Source organism: Motacilla alba, chromosome 5 (assembly GCF_015832195.1).
Source record: "Motacilla alba alba isolate MOTALB_02 chromosome 5, Motacilla_alba_V1.0_pri, whole genome shotgun sequence".
NCBI lineage: Eukaryota > Metazoa > Chordata > Aves > Passeriformes > Motacillidae > Motacilla > Motacilla alba.
Window position 1 is genome coordinate 40,556,212 of NC_052020.1, and position 22,162 is coordinate 40,578,373.

A 22,162-nucleotide genomic window follows, 5' to 3' on the forward strand; every position below is an offset into this window, starting at 1 on the left:
ACTAAGTGCTTCAGGATTCCACAGAGCAGAAAAAGAACAGGTGGTCCAGTATATGTGAGCAACTACACTCAGTAGCTTGTTTTCAGCTAATTAAGTAGTAATACAGGAGCCCAGATACCATTAGCTTGGAAGATATGTTGTGTTCCAAGCAGCTTTACAGTTGAAAATGTAAATAGGACATGCAAAAAGACACAGTCATTAAAAAAAGCCCAAGAGTTTAATCAAGCATGAGAATCTCTGAGCTTTACTGAGGACTATCAAAGCATTGCCAAACAGGTAGTGCACACGCAATTAATTGTGTACTGGGTGGTGCCAAAATTCAGGATTTATGTGTCCTTATTTGCAGACAATGAAGAAATCAAATATGCAGTGAGAAGCAACTTCAGGCAGCCAAAAAAAATATTTAGTGAACATCCTGAACTGCAAAATGGTTCATCTGACAAGAACTCTCTTCTTTACCAAAGCACAATTTCTGTTTGGAGTATTCACTTGAGTATAAGGGCACTTACATTGTTATGAGGCAAAAGCTTCTTACTACTTTATTTCAAGTGTACAAGAAACTAAGTATCCTCATGACTAACCCAGTAGGGATTGCTGTACCATTTATGACAAGAGTTGGTTTACTAAAGTGAGCTGCACAAAAAAAAAGCTATGTTACGTGCCTTGAAATTTACTGTTCAGATTCTCTCAATGGTTGTAACACCTGCTGAAGTTCAAAGGTGAAAACTGAGGATCTGAGTAAGGTGTCTCAAGGGTATTCTCCTAAGGTATTGAAGATATACAGTGGGCTCCACATAGAAAAAAAGATTGAGTAAGTTTGCAGGAATGACTAATTTGCAGTGACAACAACGAGCAATCTACTTAAATGTACCTGACAGTGTGTACTGAATCTGAAAGGTCTCACAGAAATCATGAATCATTTCGCTGTTGAACATAAAACTGGAGAGATGTGGAAAGACCAAGAGCCAAAAAATGCAGGTAAAAGATATTTCAGAAGTAACATATGTTGCTCAGATTCATAGCAATGCAGAAGTATTTGACCCAAAAAAGATTAGATTTGAAGCACTGAATTTCTCTCTAGCATCAGACTCAAAAAAGGTTTTTTTTTTTAATATGCAAAGCATTTGATATTTGAAAGAGACCAAAAGAAAAGGCACATTATGTAGACAGCTCTACTTCCTTGTTGAAAAAAAAAAAAGAAAGAAAAAAATAGCATGCAGGAAGACACTGCAGCTAATGTGAAAGAGAATCAATCACCAGGAGGACAAGTTGCCAGGAAGAACAAGGCAGTAAATTTATGATCTGTAGATATCACACATGGAAGATTTAGGACGTAATCTTAGGAAGTGAAAAAATAAATTAATTAGATAAAAGGAAAATAATTCACTACACAGGGGCAAAGAATTCCAATAGACTAGCAGTATTAGGCTGACAGTGAATCATTTGCCAAAAAAAACCAAAAAAAACCTGTTCCACTACTTGCACTATTTTACTCTAAGGAGGAGCTAAGAGAACATATATTTTGCATCAGAAGAGGCAAAGAAAAATTTCACTTTTATTTCATTTTCCAATGACTAAAATAGCACTGTTGGAGACACTGGACACTCAGACTAATTGTCTACTGTTTTATGGGGCACACAGTGAACATTACGAGTCTTTACAGTTAACCTTATTTCCCTCAAACAACCTTTCTACTTATTCCAAGGAAGGATTTTTAGCTGTCACACAAAGATAATAAATTCTCCATGTAACAATATGCAATTCAGCTTATCTGTGTAGTTGACACAGTCAGTTCTTAGTGTTTCAAAAGCACCAAACTACTTTCAGCCAATCAGTCTGTTAATCAGCCACCATTTCACACACCAAGGAGTAGCGTGAGGAAGCAAGCCTTAACACGCCAGGCTTTCTCCCAGAGAGAAAGTTCTAGGCTGCTACTGGTCCCATGGATGCTGTTCCCCAAAGAGATTTTTGCAATGGTTAGAGATACATTCTCTGACCTACAGTTTCCATAGAGAATATCTGCAGGGGCTGCCACTGAGGAAAAACAAAAGCAAACAAGTAGCTTTTAGAAAAATCATCCACTAGAATCTTTGCTAGGTGAGCTTTTGTCCATGACTTAAGCCATACCTTGCCAACTAAAGCAGGAATGTTCATAGAGTTGGTTGCAAATCCCATTCCATATGCCATTGCAGATTCCACACCCAGGAACCTGGCAACTAGCTTTTCCAGCTCCTCATGCTTGTCCAAGTTTCCTGCACATAAAACAAATGGGAAATTCAGAGTAAGGAGAAGCTTTTACTATTGCTAAATTCTACAAAGACAATTTCCACCAACCAAGCTGTGCTTTATTTAAAGGCCCATAAGGGAACACTGAAAAAAACCCATATATGAAAACATAAGTAAGACTACTGCTGTGCAACATTACCTAAATCCAGGAAGTCAATTTGTCTTCATTGAAGTAAAAGCCGCTTTATCAGTTAGACTAAAGTTCAGTGCTGAAACAATTAATGTTTTAAAGACCTGCAGTCAGATACAGACTTGGAAATAAACATTCAGGGAACATACTATCATCCTCCAACTTACCCATCTCCTGCCGAGTGCTGCACACCCCAGCTCCATACTGGGACAGAACTTTAGCAGCTGCTTCTTGGCAAGCCCCAGTCTTCTGTGCAAACCCAAGGTAGTTGTAGGAACCCATATTTATGATGTCTTTTATCACTCTCCCTGTGTATCTGTGTTTTAAAAACAGCACAAGTTAGAGTGCCCAAAATTTTAAAAATTATCTACACCAGAAGATTATTATTTCACTTTCCTAGACTATACACTGAAACGTTAAAATCAACACAACCAACCATTAAATTATTTCAGTACTGCCTCTCATTATCAAACTACAACAATCAGTTAAAATGAATCTCTCCCTATCTTACAATCTCAAATTAATTCCCAGAAGAGTTTACATTTACAGATGAATTTGCTATCACACATGAAATTGCTTGAGGCTTCTCAAACCATCTGTTGCTCTGACATGTTTCTCCCTCCATCCCAGAAACATACAACTTTTCTTTCAATTACAAAATAACATCTCTAGATCAATTAACTTGGCAGCCTCTCAAGCGGGATATCCTCTAACCACAGACAGGAAACACATCTGGCACTTCTGTGCTAACAATACGTGACAAGAGAATAAGGAAGAAGTTCAGCAGAAAAAAATCAATTTTGATTGTGTTACCCTTGAAAGCCAAGAAGAGACGTAACTAGTTTCACCAAGTACTGTGCTGCAAATCTCTTCACATCAAACCTGTGATATGTCACTTCCAATTTGTAAAAATCCTTTATTATATTTCTCATTTTGTTCCTACAGACTACTTCAGTTCTGACTCAAAACAATCATGTTAAATTCAGTTCAGACAGCAGCATTTACTTAAAGTGGCAGAACTTCTTCTCAGTCCACATAAAGTCACAAGCAGCAGTGCAATCCAATGTATCCACACCAGGCTCTTGTACCTTTGTATTGTTAATACCATACAAAGGTATTAATTTTATTACAGGTGTATGCCCAGGAAACCTTAATACAGTAAAGTAGCCAAAAGATTATGTATAAATAATCACCTTGGTGGCTAAATCTAATTCAAAAGACCAAAATTCATTTATTATTCAAACTTTCATAATAAAGATCATAATCCTTTGCTCCTTTAACCTCACAGCCTACAACTTGCTCTTAGAGACCCTACATTTTAAGACAGCTCTCGCAAGTGTTTTCTTCAATTTTGACTCACGTGAATGTCCAGTTATAGTCATGGGAAACTCTCTCCATCATGTCCACTTTGGCCCCTGGCACACTGCAGATCGGACGGTTCCAGCTGTCCCGAATGCGCATGTAGAGGTTTCTGTTGTAGAAATTTTCAAAGTCCTGGTACAATGGGACAAAGTCCTGAAACACATCAAAAGCACTCAAAGTAAAAGGAAAATATATATTACAGTAAGATAATAGTAGCAGGAATAATTCTTATCTGTCATTCTGACGTAATGAAAAAACTCAAGAAAACACAAAACATAAAATAACCCTCTTCATTAAATCGTGGGCATATAATCTTTGCAGGAGAGGTACAGTCAGCCTCTGAGTTAAGCAGAGCAAGGGAACATGCATTGGCTTTTTGGCACCAAACATTACTGTACTGAACACACAAAGACTTTGAAAACTAAGGTGCTCTACCATATTTTATTCTGTGGATAAGGAATGCCTTTGATATAGCACCACTAGCATTATTTTACACATTACCATTAGAACCTTCCACAATTTTTTGTTTTCAATAGAAGCTAATAAGCTGCATTATGGTACCTCTCTTCTGCACAGCTTATCAACACTGAAGTCCCACATGATTTTTATGAATGAGCCTTTCCTGAATTTTAGCTTCCTTTCCAATGTTTTCCAGGAAAAGTAAGTGATTGCCTTGAATGGATAACACAAGAATGTCAAACTAACTGTGGCAGCAAGGACATCTGAGCACTCAAGAACATTTTTTTCTTGCCCGAAAGTCACAAGATTTCCTTTTTACTATTTAATGAAAGAAAGTTTGACATTTAGTAGAGATAAGAATGCATAATTCATTTGCTTCTGTTGGGGGAAAAAAATCACCACCTTTTTAACCATCTACAGAAGGAAAAAGTAGAATTAATTACAAAGGTATGAGCCAGCTGAGCATTTCTTCCTGTTTTTCACAAGAAAAATGCAAACATTGTGATGGGAATTTTATTTTTGGTGATAGTATGAGATAGGCAGAGTATCTCACCAAGTACTATAGTGTCAGACATTTGTACCACTGAAGCTAAACTGAGAGCATTTATGGCAGATTTTTAATAAAAACACAAACGGGCACTTACAAGCTCTTACTTACAATGCTTGCCTGCAGGAGGAGTACTTTTTTCATTACCTTCCTATTTTAATGATTTAACAACTTTGTCCTTGCAGTTTGGAGTAAAGGAACATTTAGGTCTGCACTCTGCATCCTCCTACCAGCAGTTGCACAGAAAAGACCAAGCCCAAAAGTGCCAACTTCTAAGCAGATACAGCTGCACCTAAACCCATTTCTGATCTGCCTGTGTCAAAAAGGCACAAAGATATTAATTTCCATCATTTCGACTATGGAAAAACAACCCAAATTTAGCTACCAATCACTCTTTCAGAGGATCCCAAGTATGTCCTTTCTCAAAGACAGACAGTGGGAATAAAATTTCTAGGTCCTAAGATTCATAGAAGGGCAATTGTTTCTTCCATGTTCCTGTCCCATTTCATGGCACAAAATCAAAGTAATTACCTGCAATTGTTTCAAACCCTCTGCTACGTTACTTGTAGAGGGGTGGGGGAAGTGAGATCAAAAAGAAACGCTGGCACATTAGAAGATAAATACTTGAGAGATTAGTTAAATCTAATTATAACCTATTGAGATGCTTCTAAGTATTTTCAACTCCTCTTAACCATCCACGCACAAGAGTTCAGCTCTGCCACAGTTATCCAAGCACAGCAACTACATGAGCCAAGAAACAACTGGTATTTTAGCTAAGGTTCTTGGTTGGAAGGGGGAGGCTGGAAATGAGTCATCATACCAACTCAGGCAGGTATGCCTGGGTCGATACAGCCCAATCCCACTCCAGATTACTCATCAGATGAGCTTTCTTTTGAAACCCAAGCTGACAAAGCCAGAACAGTAACAAGCTCAACTGGTGACATAAGGACAATCATCCACAACAGGCTGGCACTACCAGTATATGTAACACAAGCATGATCTTAAAAGCCAGCATTAGAACTAAGTTTAAAGTTACTGTGAGGTAGAGAAGTTCTCTGAACCTACTGGATTATGATAAAGAAAAAATATGTTTTAAAAGTCAGCAAGAATTCAAGTAATAAATTATGGGTAAGGGAATTAAGGTTTAATATGGGACACTAGCTTTAATTTTTTTGAGTATCAAGTTGTAGGATTTAAGTGTAGGTATCAGCACACTGTCAACTCCTTTGTTATCTATACATGTACTGCTCCCTCCAACAAACCATCCTCAGATAGGCCCCATGAGCAAGTTCCTTGGAACAGGGCAAGCAGGAAGTGTTATTTTGGCATAATGCAAAAACGGATAGTCTATTTCCTCAGGGATCCTAACCCCACTGAGGGGTTCTCACAACCCACACATCTGAGAATGTAAAAAACCAAAGGGTAAGGATACGGTGCCTTTATAAACTGATACTAACTTTTGGAGTTTCAGAGACCTCTTTTGGAGCTGGCATACAGGAGCAGACGGTCTGCTGGTTGGTTTGGGGGTTGGTTTGTTTGTTTGTTTACCTCCTCCATCCTTCTACAGAGTGGCATTCCAGATGAAGAGTAGATAGTACAACAAAAAGACCACTTGAATTCCTCATGCTAATTTAATGTTTTCAATCTTTGAACCAAAAAAAAATAAACACCTGGGGAGGAAAGGAGGGATGAACTCTATCAATCTATACTTTTCATCCAGAGGGCGCTGGAAGAGGCTACCAAGGGGAAGTGGTCACAGCACCAAGCCTGACAGAGATCCAGAAGTTTGGAAACCCTCTCAGGCACATGGTGTGACTCTTTGGGATGTCCTGTGCGGGCCTAAGAGCTGGACTTCAGTGTCCTTGTGGGTGCCTTCCAACTTAGCATATTCCGTGATTTCAAATTTTTGACACATGCAACCACAGTGCTCTGCTGCAACAGCATCCTAGAGCTGGAAGCAACCACTATCACCTTTAAATCTTGTTATCTTCAGATCTTGTTATTTTTCTATCAGGTTCTCATCTTATTTCAGATTCAACACCCTTCCTAGCTGTAAGGGCCCCTAAGAATATCAGTCTGAGATTAAACAGCTCCATTCAGAGGAAAAATATTCTAGAAATTGCTTCTTTGAGCAATCTTCTGAGTAAACAGAGTGAAACTGCAACACTGGACCCAAAAGAGGGAGCAAAAGCAGAAAGTTCCTTCATTTATGGAGCTAAAAAAATCCTAAAGAGCTCTATTCCTGTCAATTTCAGCCTAGAACATGTCCCCTACTGAGGGGATGCCTGATGAAGAAACTGAAGTACTAGTGGTCTCCCAGAAGCCTGAAAAGCATAGCAATTTTAATGAAAAGCACAGCCAGTCAAGGGAAGAATAAAATTCTCCCTCGGGGTGCAACACCTCAGCATAGGTGATTTGGGAATCCATTATTTCATCACACTCTAAATGAATATTGCAACAAGTGAAGGTCATAATGAGAGCTTTGTAGCCTTTAGCTCAGGGCACAGGGACATGCAAAGGCAGTCATTATGCCACTTTCAGAGCCAAGTTTTCACAGCATTGCACCTAAGCTAACAAATGGTGCCATGAGCAACAGCAGGGCTTATCTGCAATTCACATAATGTGCTCTCTGATAATGCATAACTGACTCTGAACAGAAATCCAGCAGACAATTGCAACAAATTCCAGGCCTCTAAAAGGAAGCAGAAAGACTAGTTTCATCTCACTGTTACCGTGAGTCAAGAGAAGTGGAGCAATAACTGTGGGTAGCCTTTGTATCATCAGGAGGCCCCTGATGAGCTACACAGATGCTAAGACAACATTGAACAAACAACTCCAGTTACTGCCCCTGAAATATCCCTACAGCTGGACTCCTGTGAACATGTATTTGAAAACCCCAAATGCTAGAAACATGTTCTAGCTGGGCAAGCTACAGAGCATGAAGCCTTGTATTAGAGAGTTACCAGTCCCATTTAGAGTCACTCCCAAACACAAAACATGGAAGGTAATCAACAGGCAAATCAAGCTGGAGGAAAGGTTAAAGTGATTTTCATCCTGCCTGAAAAATTCTGGAAGCATTTTGCAGATTTAACTATATTTTATGACCAGATAGCACATTAAATTGGGTATGCATAAATGGATTCCAGGGTAATTGAGAATTGTTAATCTTGCCATTTACCCATGCCTAAAACAGACCAGTAATGCTTCAGAGAGGATGTGCTACACAACACTGGTTTCCAGGAAAAGCTCAGCTGGATGTATTTTCAACAAAGCCAAAACCCATGAAACTATTTCCTGGAAATCAGTACTAGTAAAGTCTGCCCCTTTTCACCCTTTTGTGTTTCAACAGTGAGTGAATATTCGGTTTTCTTGGAATCATTCATATCAATGCATGGCTCTAATAAATTCCAAGGAATTTACCTGCCATCAGAAACAGTTGTAATTCAAGCCTGTTCAAAATTCTGCCCTGCTCTTTAAATTTGTTTGGTTACTTGGCGTTTCCTAGTTATGATGCAGAGTAAGATTATATTATTAAGTGACAATTTAAGGAAGAACTTGCTCTGCTGAAATAAACTGCCCTCCATAACATAGAAAAACTGAGTCTTTTCCTTGTGTTTGGTTTTAATACTATTTTGGATCTAAGTTTATGTTATGCTTTTAAATGTAAGCACCTTCAGAAACACACCACAGAAAATACACATACTTCAATTCTGTGATTTTCAGAACAGGTTCATTCAGCCCTTTACAAAACTTCCTCACACTACATAACTTTGTAATTTTTCACCTGTGCAATTATGAATCATTCTAAAAAGGTAAGGCTAATCCTTTTGCTTGATACTTAAGAAAAACATAATGACCTAGCTGGCTCTTGAGAATTTCAGTAATAAAAAATGTTACTTTCCACACAGAGGAAAGATTCCCACAAATCTGCCAGAAAGTACCCCAGTGTAATCACAGGGGTTCTCTGATTTGCATATATTAATAACAACAAAAAGGTGAATTTTGAGCCTTTTCTACACACTAGTATCTCCATTGCCTTACCAAAAGGTGACTGGGCTGTCATCCAGCAGAGAGACTCAAATATTGGAGAAAATAATTTCAAAACAAGTAACTGAGCACACAGCTCCCCTTCCACCTCCTGCACCAAAATAACCCCTGGCTCCCACACTAGACGTGCTGCAACGTGCTCTCATCAATTCATTTGCAAGCAAACAAAGCTTAAAGCAGCAGGGGTGAGGATGAGTACTGTATGTTCTAGACCTCACGTGATCACTTTTCTATTTGTCTGATATCAGAAGCAGCTATTACAATCTAAGTGCTAAAGACATGATTTGGGGAAGTACACTAGGCTGAGATTTCTCCAACACCAAAACTTCTTTAAACAGGATTTCCTATTTTTCATTCTTACGCAATATTCACTGGCACTTCTTATTAGCTCCATCCCCAGACATCCTATGTACAAAACAAAACCAGAATACACGCATCTCCTCACGGAAGCCATAACCAACACAGAAACTGAAAGAGTTTCAATTCAGCTGTCCAGAACGTATACTTGTTAAGCAAACGTCTTTTGGGGTAAGATGCAACACTGAGTTAATTTATAAAAAAATTCAAGGCTACATTTCTTTTAGGACTAGGATAACCTGTTGCTAACAACCTCCATGCTTCAAGGTCCTCTGTGGTAATCTACTGAGAGCCTAATATCAATAATGTGTTTCTGAATTAGACCTACTGCCCCCTTTTTTCACTCACTCATGTAAGAGCAAGGACTGCTCCCACAGAAAAGGGCTGCTGTAAGCAGTTCTTACACAGTGATAACAGGACAAGCCTTTCACAACAACCGTGCAACAGAAATGTAATGATTACAGTACAGAGTAACTGTAATGATTACAGTACAGAGTAACCAACACTTCAGCTACTCCTTTATAATCCTCAACACCATGAATACATACCAATATTTAAACTTTTATTCTAATGTCTTAGTAGTTTTCTGAACTGTTTTGACTGTTCTCTGATGTATCAACTTCTGCTTTGTGTACAGAAAAATATAAGGGTGTCAAGTTCTCAAGTGTCATAAACCAAAGTAGCTCAAAAGGCATTAATGAATACATCAAATTTCAAGTTGAGATTTAACCAGCATTTTTAATCAGATATTTTAACTGTTAAAAGGGACCCAAGATTTTTACTTTCATATTCCAGAAGTCAGTTTTGGCAATAGTGTAAATTGAAACTCCTGTACTTTGAACCAATATGAAATGTGTTTCATTAAACTCCCATAAGAATGCTTCTGTTTTGGAATTTAGTGCCCTACTATGAATCTGCTTAATCCTACCTCACCATGTTCACAGAAAGAACCTACTGTGAGGTAATTTTAGGCACTGGTCCTTAGCTAATCTACTGTAAAAAGACATGCACTTTACTCCAGTGGTGTCTCCAAAAAAAGGCTCCAAAGGAGCCTTCCCTTTTCAGTTCCTCCCTGCCACCCTTGATTATTTGTTTGCCTTACTGAGATGTCCTTTCTGCCCCCTGCTATTTTCTGCTAGCCAACTGCTTGTGTGGCTGCACAGAGAACCAGAAACCAGCAACTGGAAAAGGAATTCCCTTAACATTTTATAAGCCACATTGGCTCTCCAAAGCAGTTGAGAAAAACAGTTTGAGAGAACCCAAATCAGCAAGAGTAAGACCTTTGGAGACAGCTCACTGGTAGTCACACTCTTCTAAGAGGGGTCACATTAAGAGTTAACAAGAAAATAACTTGTGAACTTCATGTTTCAGCAGTAGCTTCATAAAAGCAAATAACTCCTGTAGGGAATAAAGAGCTCTAAAAGTAATTTACAAGTACTGAAAATCAGAATTATCCATTCCAGGCTAACTGCTGAAGCAGGCAAGACCTTTCACCTGGTAACAGAAGCTTTTGTGAATAGGTCATAACATGAATTAATTCTTTCTAATCACTATCAGTGAGCCACAAGTCAGTACTTCAAATTACTCATCACCTAACCTGCTTGTGTTCTGGACTCCAAAAGAATTTATATAGCTTGTGCTCTGGATCTGACCCACAAGCTTCTCTTTGCAATTGCTTCAGATAAAGAGAATTAAGAACATTCCTAAATCAAAACTCAGCCACCAGATCAGCGTCAGAAAGCCTCCCATTGGTATGAAACCAAAACCAGAGCCTTTCTTTAAGTACTGAAGCTGGAATATGCAGTCTGTCTTCCCCAAACTTCTTTCTGCAGCTGGGGGATCTTTCAGTACATTGATGTAACTGTTGATGCAGCTTTGCACTGCACAGATGAGGAAACTACTCTGAGGAAAAATAACTCAAAAGAAATATTATTTTTTTATGACACAGCACTACTTGTATAGTAATTGGGGCATCCAGAAGACAAGTAAAACAGCAGAAAACTTTGAACACCACTTTTCCCCAAAGAAACACTCAAGCCTCAGCCACATCATTTCCCATGAACATCATTTCCAAATGGTTACCTTCTGCTCTTCTCTTTCTGTTGCATTTTGACACTTCTCAATCTTCCACTGCCGCATGAAATCTCGCAGATATCCAAAGAGAGTGAGAACACCATAGCCTACATAGGTCAGCACAGCAACCAGCATTGGTGTTTCTTCAAAAGCTTCATTGAAAGGCCTTTTGTATAATCCTCCATTGTGCACAATGTGATTTATCTATAGGAAAAATTTAAAGAGAGGCAGTTGAGGTATTAATTGAAAAAAAAAAGGCAGATAGACATTTCAGAAGAGTCCCCAGCCCCGTGGTCAGCTATAGGCTCTGCATCCCCCATCACTCAGCAAAAACTGCATCCAGCTAAGTTCATTACTGATAAACAATGCCAGCCTCCATATATGAAGTTGCCAAATTGCTGATACAACCCAAGTCACACTTACCAATCTAGGGTAGTTTAATTTAACATCTCATTAAAACTGTTTCATTTGCAAAGCTACATACAGAGCATTGCTTACATCTAGGCACACCAAAATGAAAAAGTGCCTTCACCAAGAGGGCACAAGTAACAGAACAGCAATGCATCCCAGGGTTACTACAGAGAAAAACAAAATAGAAAGTAATAGTTTTATTAATCTAAATAATATATTCTCAGATTTGGAAGCCTATATTAGTGTAACAAAACAATCATAATCCACACATCTCTGTAGCTGTTAGCCTAAAGATGCTGACATAAACATTGTACTCATCCATGAGGCGGACATGACACCACAGACAAAAAAGTCATTGTATACACAGTCTCAACAGGGCATATATGTCAGCATACAGAACAAAGAATGGCCTTCTGCATAAAATCCACAGTAAAAGCCATCTAGCTACTTACATGTCATCTGAAGGTAGGAGATTTACTAGCTGCCTAGTGCATACAGCAGGTCTGTCTCAAGTACAATTAGTAGAATGTGCAATATTTGCGACTGTTACAGAAAAGCTTCACAGCTACAGGGCAAATGCTAACCCAATATTAACACTGGGGGGAAAGATCATGGTTTTAACTAGACTACTTTTTCAAATTGTTCAGTTAAAGACCAGATCTCATAAGTTAATGAACAAAAACATAGAAATCTAGCCACTAGATGCAAATGGATATCTTGGCTAAGTTATAGAATGGCTGCACGATAATAGTATAGCTACATATGAAAGAACACTCTATAAGACATAAATGTCCTTTGTGTAGGATCAAATATTTATAAAAATAAGAAATGTATCCCTTAAAATGTACTAATCAAAAACCCCTCAACACCTAGGAAAGAGACTGAACCTAAATTAATCAAAAAAAGACAATGGCAAATAATTCCTATGGGGTGTGGGCCAGCAGACAGAAAAAAAACAGTTATTCACTTATGTCACTCATATTACCACATGGGAAAGTAAGGTAGAATTGTACTAACCTCTACAACAGTTGATGAATCAATAAGGCACACATACTTGCTGGTATCACCAGACACTGAATTATCTAGAAAGTGATACCTGCTCATCTCAGGTGCTGGAGCAAGTCTGTATTTTAAGTCTGTCATTAATATCGTGAAAGCAGTTTTTCAGAAGCAAGGGGCTGTTTTTAGCATAGCTATGCGTAGCTATGCAGTCACCAAGTATAAACCACAACAGCACCTTCACTCCTGACAGTCATTTCTACCTCCTCCCTTCCTCTGACACAGTTTTAAGCAAAGCAAATCCTTCATTTGGTCACAATAGTTGTGGGAACTTAAGAATAGGTCTATGTATGGAAACAAAATAGCAAAGACAGAGTAGGAACTTCTCTTTTAGCAGCAGCACTTAAAGACAGATGCAGGTAACTAGCTAGCAGTGCTTTGAGGCCAGGTTTAATACTGAAGTATTATTTTAAAAACACATTGCATACAGTGGGGACTTAAAGTAGAAAATTACCATGGCTTTGGCATAAGTGTAGGAACACTTGCTTACCACACTGCAGCTCAAATTTAAGGCTTTAATGCAGGCCAAAGGTTCATACACCATTCCATTCATGAACCACACCAGCCAAAGAAACTGCCCCTGCCCCACTCACTCCCACTTTGAGCCATCTGCACCAGCCTCCACAACTGAAGCAACTAAATCTGATCATCAGCATAGCATCCCTTCAACACTGAAATGATCCATGTTGGAAACGTAACTGTCTGCAGAAGTTTATTCATTATACCTTAATAGTCTTTACAGCACTGCGCCACAAAGTCATTCGACAGAGCTCAGCAAACAAGAGGCAGCAGCTTTTGGAGAGAGAGGAGGGGCAGCAGCATCATGATAATCCCAGAATCAGTGAGCCAACACTGCAAAGGGAAAACCGTCAGAGCCACCTGCCTCTTCTCTATTACTCTCAGAATTGCTGAACTGTATCACTATGGCTCCTGTACACAAAACTATAGAATTTTGTTGCATCCAGATACAAGAAAGATCACACACTGAAGCTCCAACCACCAGAGTTTCACAGCTTGGGGAATTACAAGCTGAAGTTTGCATCCTCACATTGTCAGATCAGGCTGTGAAGAGCAGCTGCTCAGGAGCAGGCACATCACATACCTGCCACCTGTGCCTGCCTACCAGCAGCTGATTTCTGGATAAGCAGACAGAAAACTGGTAGTGACTACTTCGCAAATTACCTAGTACTGAATAACTAGAGATCACATCAAAGCTTCTAATGTCTTTCCCAGGTAACTGGAAGTTCATCTGGAAGAGATGAAAGGCTACATCCTAAGGTAACAGATCTGAGGTTACCAAGCACCAAAAAGTAGTTACTGAAAAAAAAAAACAACTAAGAGACCCAAATCTATATGCAACCTTAATCACAATAAAAACATAGCAATTTTTTCCAGGTCTTTGGAGGTGCCTGTGCTTGTAACAAACGGTAAAACTAAAAAAAAATATTCAGTATGGTCAATCCCAACATTTCACTAAGAAAGGCTTTTTAGGAATACCTGTATTGATCCAGCCCTTACTACAATCAATTTCATCTCTCAGTTTTCTTCCACCAGTGTGCTAATACACCCTTAAATTTGCATATCAGCCATGATATCAGCAGAGAAGCTTGTGTTATCCTAGCTGAATCAAAAAAATTAAAGAAAAGACTGAATGCACTTCCACAAACTCTTCATGAAGCATATGACCATAAAAAACTCTAGAATTTGACTACAGAAGAGACATTTGTAGTCACATTAAATACAAGCCTATTTGTTTTCCAAGCATGTAAGCCTCCAAATGAAGGCTTACATGCTGCAAGCTCCAAAGCTGCTACAAAAGAACAGCAATCTCAGTTCCACAGACCAAGAAAAGGTGGCTACAGCTCAGTGCCTAATTTCCTTTTATCAAGAGGAGAAAAAAAGCGTGGAAGATTAAGACTCTTACGATTTCAACAAGCTTTATGATCATAAAGTGAGACATGACCTTTGAAGTAGAATACACAGCATATCCAAGTACGAAGAACAGTCAGAGTTCGCTTAAACACACGGATCAAAAAAATTACGTGCATGCTCACCTACAACTCTCTTTCCTGTACTCTGCAGAGAACATGCATGCAGAAGAGCACCATCATATTAAGGAACTCAGCTGCAGGAGAATCAGAGAGCACAACTCAGCTGATTACAGAAGGCAGCAAAGAACCAGCCACGGGTAATGCCTGCGTTGGGCCAAACTCTTGGCGAAACAAACCACACGAAACAGTAGTGTAGCAGTTACTGAGCTGCAGCAGCATCACACAGCTACTGCCAGAAAGGACTACACTGGTCTAAGCAGAACACATGAGAGTCTGATGATAATCACAGAATGTACTGAGTTGGACCCACAAGGACCATCGAGTCCAACATCTGGCCCTGCACAGCACAACTCCAAAAGTCACACCACCTATTGGAGGGAGCTGTCCAAGAGCTTCTTGAACTCTCTCAGGCTTGGTGCTGTGACCACTTCCCTGGGTCACTGTTACAGTGCCTAGGTAAAGAACATTTTCCTAATATCCCACCTAAACCTGCTCCAGAACACCTTCATGCCCTTCCCTTAGGTCCTGTCACTGGTCACTAGAATGAAGAGATCAGTGCCTGCCCCTCCTCTTCTCCTGGGGATGATGCTGTAACTGCAATGAGGCGTGCCCTCAGCCTCCTCTCCACCAGGCTGAACAGACCAAGTGACCTCAGTGACTCTTCACAAAGCTTTCCTTCTAGATCCTTTCACCACCTCTGTTGCCCTCCTTTGGATGCTCTCTGTATCCTTTGTGGGTGAGAAGACAAAAAGCCATGTGCAAACACAGGAACATTCTCAGATGCTGCTGTGGACAACACACAGGGTTTACCACAGGACTCTGGGTACACACCTTGCATGGCAGGCATGGGCTTTAGGGAAGGAAGATGCTACAAGTGCAACACACGCTGCACAAGCATGGGAGCAGAGCACAGTAATTGCTTATTGTGCTACCCTGGGAAAGGACCAGCACTCTATCAAAGAGGCCATTTCATTCCATGCTGACAGGAAGAACAAATTCAGACGAACCTGGCAGACTTAATGTAAACACAGTAAAAAGATTATTTATGCTGGAACACAACTTTGCTAAATTCTTATCAAAATTTAGTAGCTTCTCATTGCCACATACCACACATGCTGCAGAAATTTTACTAACAGGTTTGCTGCTTCTATTTTTAGAAACACACTGTGAAAGACCACATCCATGAGTGTGCCTCCGTATGCAAAAGTGGACACATTCATTACAAAGGATTGAGGAAATCAGCACTACAGAAATCACAGCAGTGAGAATTCCATGAAAGAAGCTGCTCTAAAATGTTAGATACCCTGTGGTAATTTTACTGTTGCCTCTAGTCCTTTTCCTTGCACCACTTTGCTTAGACTTCAAATCTCAGACAGTTGCACAGGTAAAAAGACAAGGTGTTTACTGTCAAAGTTAGAATTACCTGGTTTGAATCACATTTTAAGCTTTAAAAAACACCCACAGGAGATAAACCTGTTTTACAAAACAGACTTTAAGTGTATATTTCTAATTAAAGATTTGTCCTTCTTGACAGGTATTGTCAAATATTTTTATTTACAATTAGTTAGTCACAACAAATTTGACAGTCCTTGTTTAAGATGCACTTACCACATCTACAAAAACAGCATAAATTTCCGTGACATTTAAAAGTTGTTTGGGTTTGGATTCTCCCCTGTCCCCCCATGAGCAAGTAAAGGATGCAATTAAACTTGGGGTTTTTTGCTTACTACATATAGTAATTTGAATTCTACTGGGAATATACTATTTTTTCGTAATTTTTTTTAATTTATGAAAATATTTAAATTTTAAAAATTTTAATTTAAAATAACTTTTAAATTCTTTACCTTAAATTACCTTAAACCTTACATGTAACTTTACCTATTATGTTCAGCAGATTTCACACACACAGAATACTAAATATGATTTACAATAAAGATTTCCAAAGACAGACCAGGTGAGCAGTAATTCCCCAACAAGTCAATCTCCAGGCTCTCAGATAGCTCTGAAAGCATTTCATTTCTTAATGATGGCAAAACAAAAAACTGGAATCCTCATTAAAGATGGGCCAGTGCTTTATGTTCCACCTAGTGAAACTGAAGGCAATAGATAACTCAGATAAAGCTTTTGTCCCCCCAACAAACTGAACACATGAAATTTAGAAAAAACATTGTTTCTGTTGTACAATTAAGACAGAAAAATACATCACATTACTCAAGTAAATATAGTAAAAATAAATTAACTTGTATACATCTATAACAACTTCTTAAGAGCATTTAAGGCTTATCACCAGCTAAATTTGAAATGGCAGTCTCAATACAATCAACAGATTTTGACACTTCACCCAAACTAATTTCTCAGTAGCACATATTGGAATCTAAGAGAAGCCCATAATATCAGCAGCTGCCACGGGCATTGTTTTCATACCAGCACAGACACACACATTCTCAACAAGCACAACACTGGCACTACACCTACTAATTTAATACAATGACCTCAAATATTCATTTAGCCAGGGAAAATGTTGAATAGCTGTTCCTTCCACAAAGGCTTACAGTCTTTTATAACTGACTTTGGTAGTAGAAAAAGATGGTTATGCACAGGTACACTTTTTCAAAAATAGAGGAGTTTTGTCAATAAAGTATCTGAAACATGATTCGCCACTGCTACCACTAAACCACTTGTAGCAAGAAGAACTTGCAGTATCTGTTGCAGTCATCTTTAGTGTGCTCTCCAAAAGAAACTACACTAACCTGAATTCCAGCAAAAGCATCTTAGAAACCAGGATGAAGCCATTGTTCCCCTGCATCCTGAAGCAATCCTACAAGATGAACCTATAAGCAGTTTGTGCTGTTTAAGAAGAGCAAGCACAAATCACAAGACTACACAAACTGTTTTCTGTATATCCACAGACATAAAGAAAAACTTCCAGGAAAGAAATATCTATGCTGGCCATTTTAATAGCTGTTAGAATTCAGGACTTGTAACAGTCTTAAAGGAATGCAAATCCCACAGTCCTCCCACTTTTCTCAACCAAACTATTCCTTGTCTTCCTGAGGAAGCAGTACAAGAGGTTGTTTACAAAGGCATGTATGTTAGCTGGAAGTTGCTATAGGATGGAAGCTGCATTTGAAAACCTTCTAGAAACACCAGGGAAATTAAGATTGGTTTATATAATTCCAGCTCCTATCTAAATGACTTGGAGATACTGCACACAACAGAAATTAAGAACTTGATGTCTAAAACCTACATTCCATTTTTTTTTTTTTTTAGGTTGAGACTACTACTTCTTCTTTAACTTCTAGAAGCACAATAGAACCATTCTAATGTAAGAAGCTCAATTAAGGAGTTAAAAAAAATCACATTACTAAGAATTTGTTCACAATAATAGGTGGATTCAAATAAATTATCTTGGAAAATAAGGGCATCTTCTCCCATTAAACATGTCCCAATCTCCCTATTCTAAGCAAGAAAAATCTTTTCAGATGCAGAACTGGAAAACCATTAGTCATCTGCAAAACATTCCAATGGAGAAATACAATCCAGTTTAAAATTGCACTGCAGAAAGAAAAAGCAATTTACCCCCATTTATTATTCCCACAAGTGTCTTGATAGCTCCTAAACACCATTTTTATATTGAACTCAACACTCTCCCCAAAACAGCAGAAGGGCATAAAAAGCAGAATCATGCACAACTTGAAGAGGTAACTTCACATCTCTTTTACTAAGATTTGCTCCTTTTCTCCTATCTATGTTCAGCTTCTCACATCATGACAATACCCTTTGAGATATCAGGCTTTTATCTTACATACTGCAGTATTACACCAGAGTTCTAAATCAATTTTAAGTCCATCCATAAATTACTATACTTTCTAACCATTAACTCCCTTAACTGTATACAATTAGAAAAAAGTCCCTTTTCTCCAACATTCCATTTCTATATTCAGTTTTTCATTTCTATATGGTTCTACAACCTCTTTTAATTAAGGTGCTCATAATGAGGTTGAAATTCAGTGAATGCAACTATCTCTAAGCAGATTAACCTCAAGCAGGAGCCAAGTAATTTGAACACAGGATATCTCAGGAAAGCCAATAGCTGTTATTTCTCTTAGTACTTCAGCAGAATGTTTTTACTGTGCTCAAACCCTAACTTCAAATGGTCACTTTCCCAGGCACTGACAATATTCCATTAATCTCCAAGTAGCCAGAGTCTGTTATGGCACAGTTTCAGTAGGCAGCGAGTTTCTCCTCTCCTCTTACCAAAGAGGTTTAGCAGTTCAGAAGGAGACAAACACAACCTTTTCGAAAATTAAGGGAACAATTTCACCCTCTTCTGTGCATGTTGGAGTAACAGTAAAGAACCAACTCTAGCTCAAATACCACCCTTAGTGGAGGAAGTATTATAAGGAAACATTTGAATTTAAGCTTTATTTTTTTAGGATAAAAACCCCCAAGAAATCAAGGATTAAAAAACCCCAAACTTACATAGATAACCTGAGCAGAAACATCCTAGGTAGAAGAGGACTCCTTTTTTTTCACATAGTTAAAAGTGGGTAAAGCTTTCCTGCACTATCAAGCCCTATTGGGGGACACGGTAATGCACTACCCTGTCTCTAAGCTCTCCCCTCAGAAGCTCCATGGGTTTCCAGATAAATTGTCAATGACAGCAACATTTTTTTAAACTGATGGTTTTCCTTTCCCCTCCTGTTCCCATCATTTCAACTAGATCTCATTTTAACTCTTATTTCTCACACGAAACCCGTGAAAGGCCTTCTTGAAAAAGTTCTTTTCCTCATCCTTACTTTTCTGTTTGTTTTTTTTCCTACTAAGTAACAATCACATTCTTTTGTGCAAGCTGCCTCCTTTTTGGTACTTGCTTACAGTTGCAGATTCTCAAGTGCTCTATGTGGTAAATATGTAGTATACACATACACAGCAAATATATTCAACACAAAGTGAGCATTCACAGTGAGTTTCCCTTCTTCTGAAGAAGGGCCCAAAAAACAAAACTGAAAAGGCAAACGACCAATCAAGTAGCCAAATCAATGATATATCAGCAAACACATCCTTTGGCAGCTTACCACCACGGATGCTATCTGAGAAAGCTGGACATAATTAGTTCCCGTAAATAATTGCTTCTTCCAGTCCAGTTCTAACATTCAGACTCTCACTTTGAAAGTCAGCATAAAGCTAGCCCACATAAAATTATGGAGAAAAAATGTAATACTCCTAATTATAAATCTGTTTGACCAGCAAGCAGCTGCCAGGAAGATACCAAACTTTGCTACACTCTTATATCTCACACTGCTGCTACACTTTGGATTTTTGGTAAGATTTCTCATGACCACTTCTCCAGTGAACCCTGACCCACTTTAGAAATAGTTATCTCAAATGCCTCAGGTCTCCAAAGCATATCTGAGCATACTATAATGTGCAAGCCACTGAGTGAATAGAACATCTCATAAACCAGCAAGGTTTTTAAAGCTTCCTCAGTTCGAAATCTGTTTCTTCCCATTCACACGCTGCATCACCCATGCTTTCCAGATACACAGGTAAACAAAGCCCTTGAGTAAAATGCTTGCCTACCTCACTTTCTGTTCTTCTGAGGTAAAGAATATAACTGTATTCAGAGACGTTCTTCTTTAGAAAGCACAGAGTGAGGAAAAACTCTCACAGAAGAACACTCTCCAGCACCATACTTTGTCTTATTACAAAGATTTATACTAAGGCAAGGTTTTATAGCCAGCAGTGCTTGGTGTTTGCAAGGCAAGACTACCAAAGCCACAGCTCCCCAAACCAGTACAAGCTGACACTGCTGCCAAATGAAGGTACTGTATCCCCCTCCATTTGTGCTTCCAGTGTTGTGGTGTATCTCCCAAAGGCCAGGGCAAGACTATGAGCATGCATCCAGTCAAAGAAATACAGTAAGTATCCTCACTTAAATATAAATCGGGGGAAAAACAGTTTCGTTTTACCCTTCATCAGTTCTCAACCCCGTTCACACAGTGAGTGCACCAGCCTACACTGAAAAAATGGAAGGGACAGCAGAGGACAAAAAACAGAAGCAGCAGGAGAGATGACAGAAAGGCGTTTCTCAAGCAGCTTGAGGTGTTCAAGGAAACACAATCTATTGCTTTCTGCTGAGGCTGACTTCATGACCCTTAAGTTCTTTACACTATAACACAAAACTTGAGAGTTTTGCACAGAAACAAGTGAAGTGTGCAAGCACAAAAACACACTTGCATCACAGGGTGTTCGTACAGCCAGATGGGAAGCGCTGCATCAATCTCCAGCTCTGCTCCAGAGGCAAGTCCCTGCTCAAGGCTACCTGTACCCACAGCCCCGCGCGTCGCACCTGTGACAACCAAACAGGCTGCAGGACTGCTAAAGCCTTTTCTTCTAAACCACACACCTACTGGGCTACAGCGAGCTTTAAGTTCAAAGCTCTGGCAGCAGCAGAAGCCTTGCAGTAAAGTTTCAGCCGTGACCCGAGGGACAGTCATTTCCCCCGCCGCCACCAGCGCGGTGAGCGAGCACCCCCCGGGCGCTGCCCTCCCTCCCGAGGCGAGGGCCGACGACACAAACCGCTGGGTTCTGCCGACACCCCTCACAGCCACACCTCGCTGCCTTCCGGGGCCCCGCCGCCCGCCCGCCCCAGCGCCCCCCGTCCCCGCGCACCTGTGTTCCGGGCGGGCCGCGCACGAAGCCGTTGCGGAGCGCGCCGTGGGCGCCGCAGCCGTTGGCGCGGGGCCGCTCGGGCCGCTCCATCGCGCCGGCCCCGCCGCGCCCGCTCCGCCGCCCCCGCCCGGCCGGGCCGCGCCGCACCGGAAGCGCGGCCCGCGCTCCCCCAATGGCGGGCGCGGGCGTCACGCGCGGGGACAGACCCCGCCCGGGAGCGCCGACGCACGCGCGAGGCGGGCGGGAGGGGCCCAATGAGAGCCCGCGCAGCGCCCGGGTGGGAGGAGAGCAAGGAGAAGGGAGGGGCTCCCCCAATGGCGAAGCGGAACGCCTACAGGGAGGCGGAGACAGAGGGCGAGCATCGCCCAATCACTTGGCAGGGATAGGACGGGGCGCGGAGGGGAGGGGAATAGATAGCCAATCACAGCGCTAGGCCGAGGGAGGGGCGCGAGAGAGAAGCAGCGTCCGCCCAATGGCGGAGGGAGGAGTGAGGCGGGGCTGAGGCGGCAGCCAATGGGCGGAGGCGAGGCTGAGGCGGCAGCCAATGCGCGGGCAGGGAAAGGCGCGGGGCGCATGGCGCATGGCCGTAGCGGGACACTAAGAGCTCCGAGCTGCGGTTCTCGTTCCGCTCCGGAGCGCCTATGGGCGCGCTCCCGCCCGCGGTGGGAAAGGGGCCGGGGCCGGGGCGGCGCGGGTTGGTGCTGC

The 22,162-nt window shown here is 40.6% G+C and overlaps 1 protein-coding gene across 1 annotated transcript in view; it reads right to left on the reverse strand.

Moving 5' to 3' along the window:
• Positions 1-21,627, reverse strand: part of SPTLC2 (serine palmitoyltransferase long chain base subunit 2) — a 77,946-nt gene extending 56,319 nt beyond the window's left edge. The window contains exons 1-5 of the mRNA XM_038137540.1: positions 21,458-21,627; positions 11,271-11,465; positions 3,777-3,931; positions 2,584-2,732; positions 2,128-2,252 (exon numbers count right to left, since the gene is read on the reverse strand). Of these exons, the coding sequence (XP_037993468.1) occupies positions 2,128-2,252; positions 2,584-2,732; positions 3,777-3,931; positions 11,271-11,465; positions 21,458-21,547 (714 nt within the window). The 5' untranslated portion in view covers positions 21,548-21,627. The remainder of the gene's footprint in view (positions 1-2,127; positions 2,253-2,583; positions 2,733-3,776; positions 3,932-11,270; positions 11,466-21,457) is intronic.
• Positions 21,628-22,162: the final 535 nt, after the last annotated feature.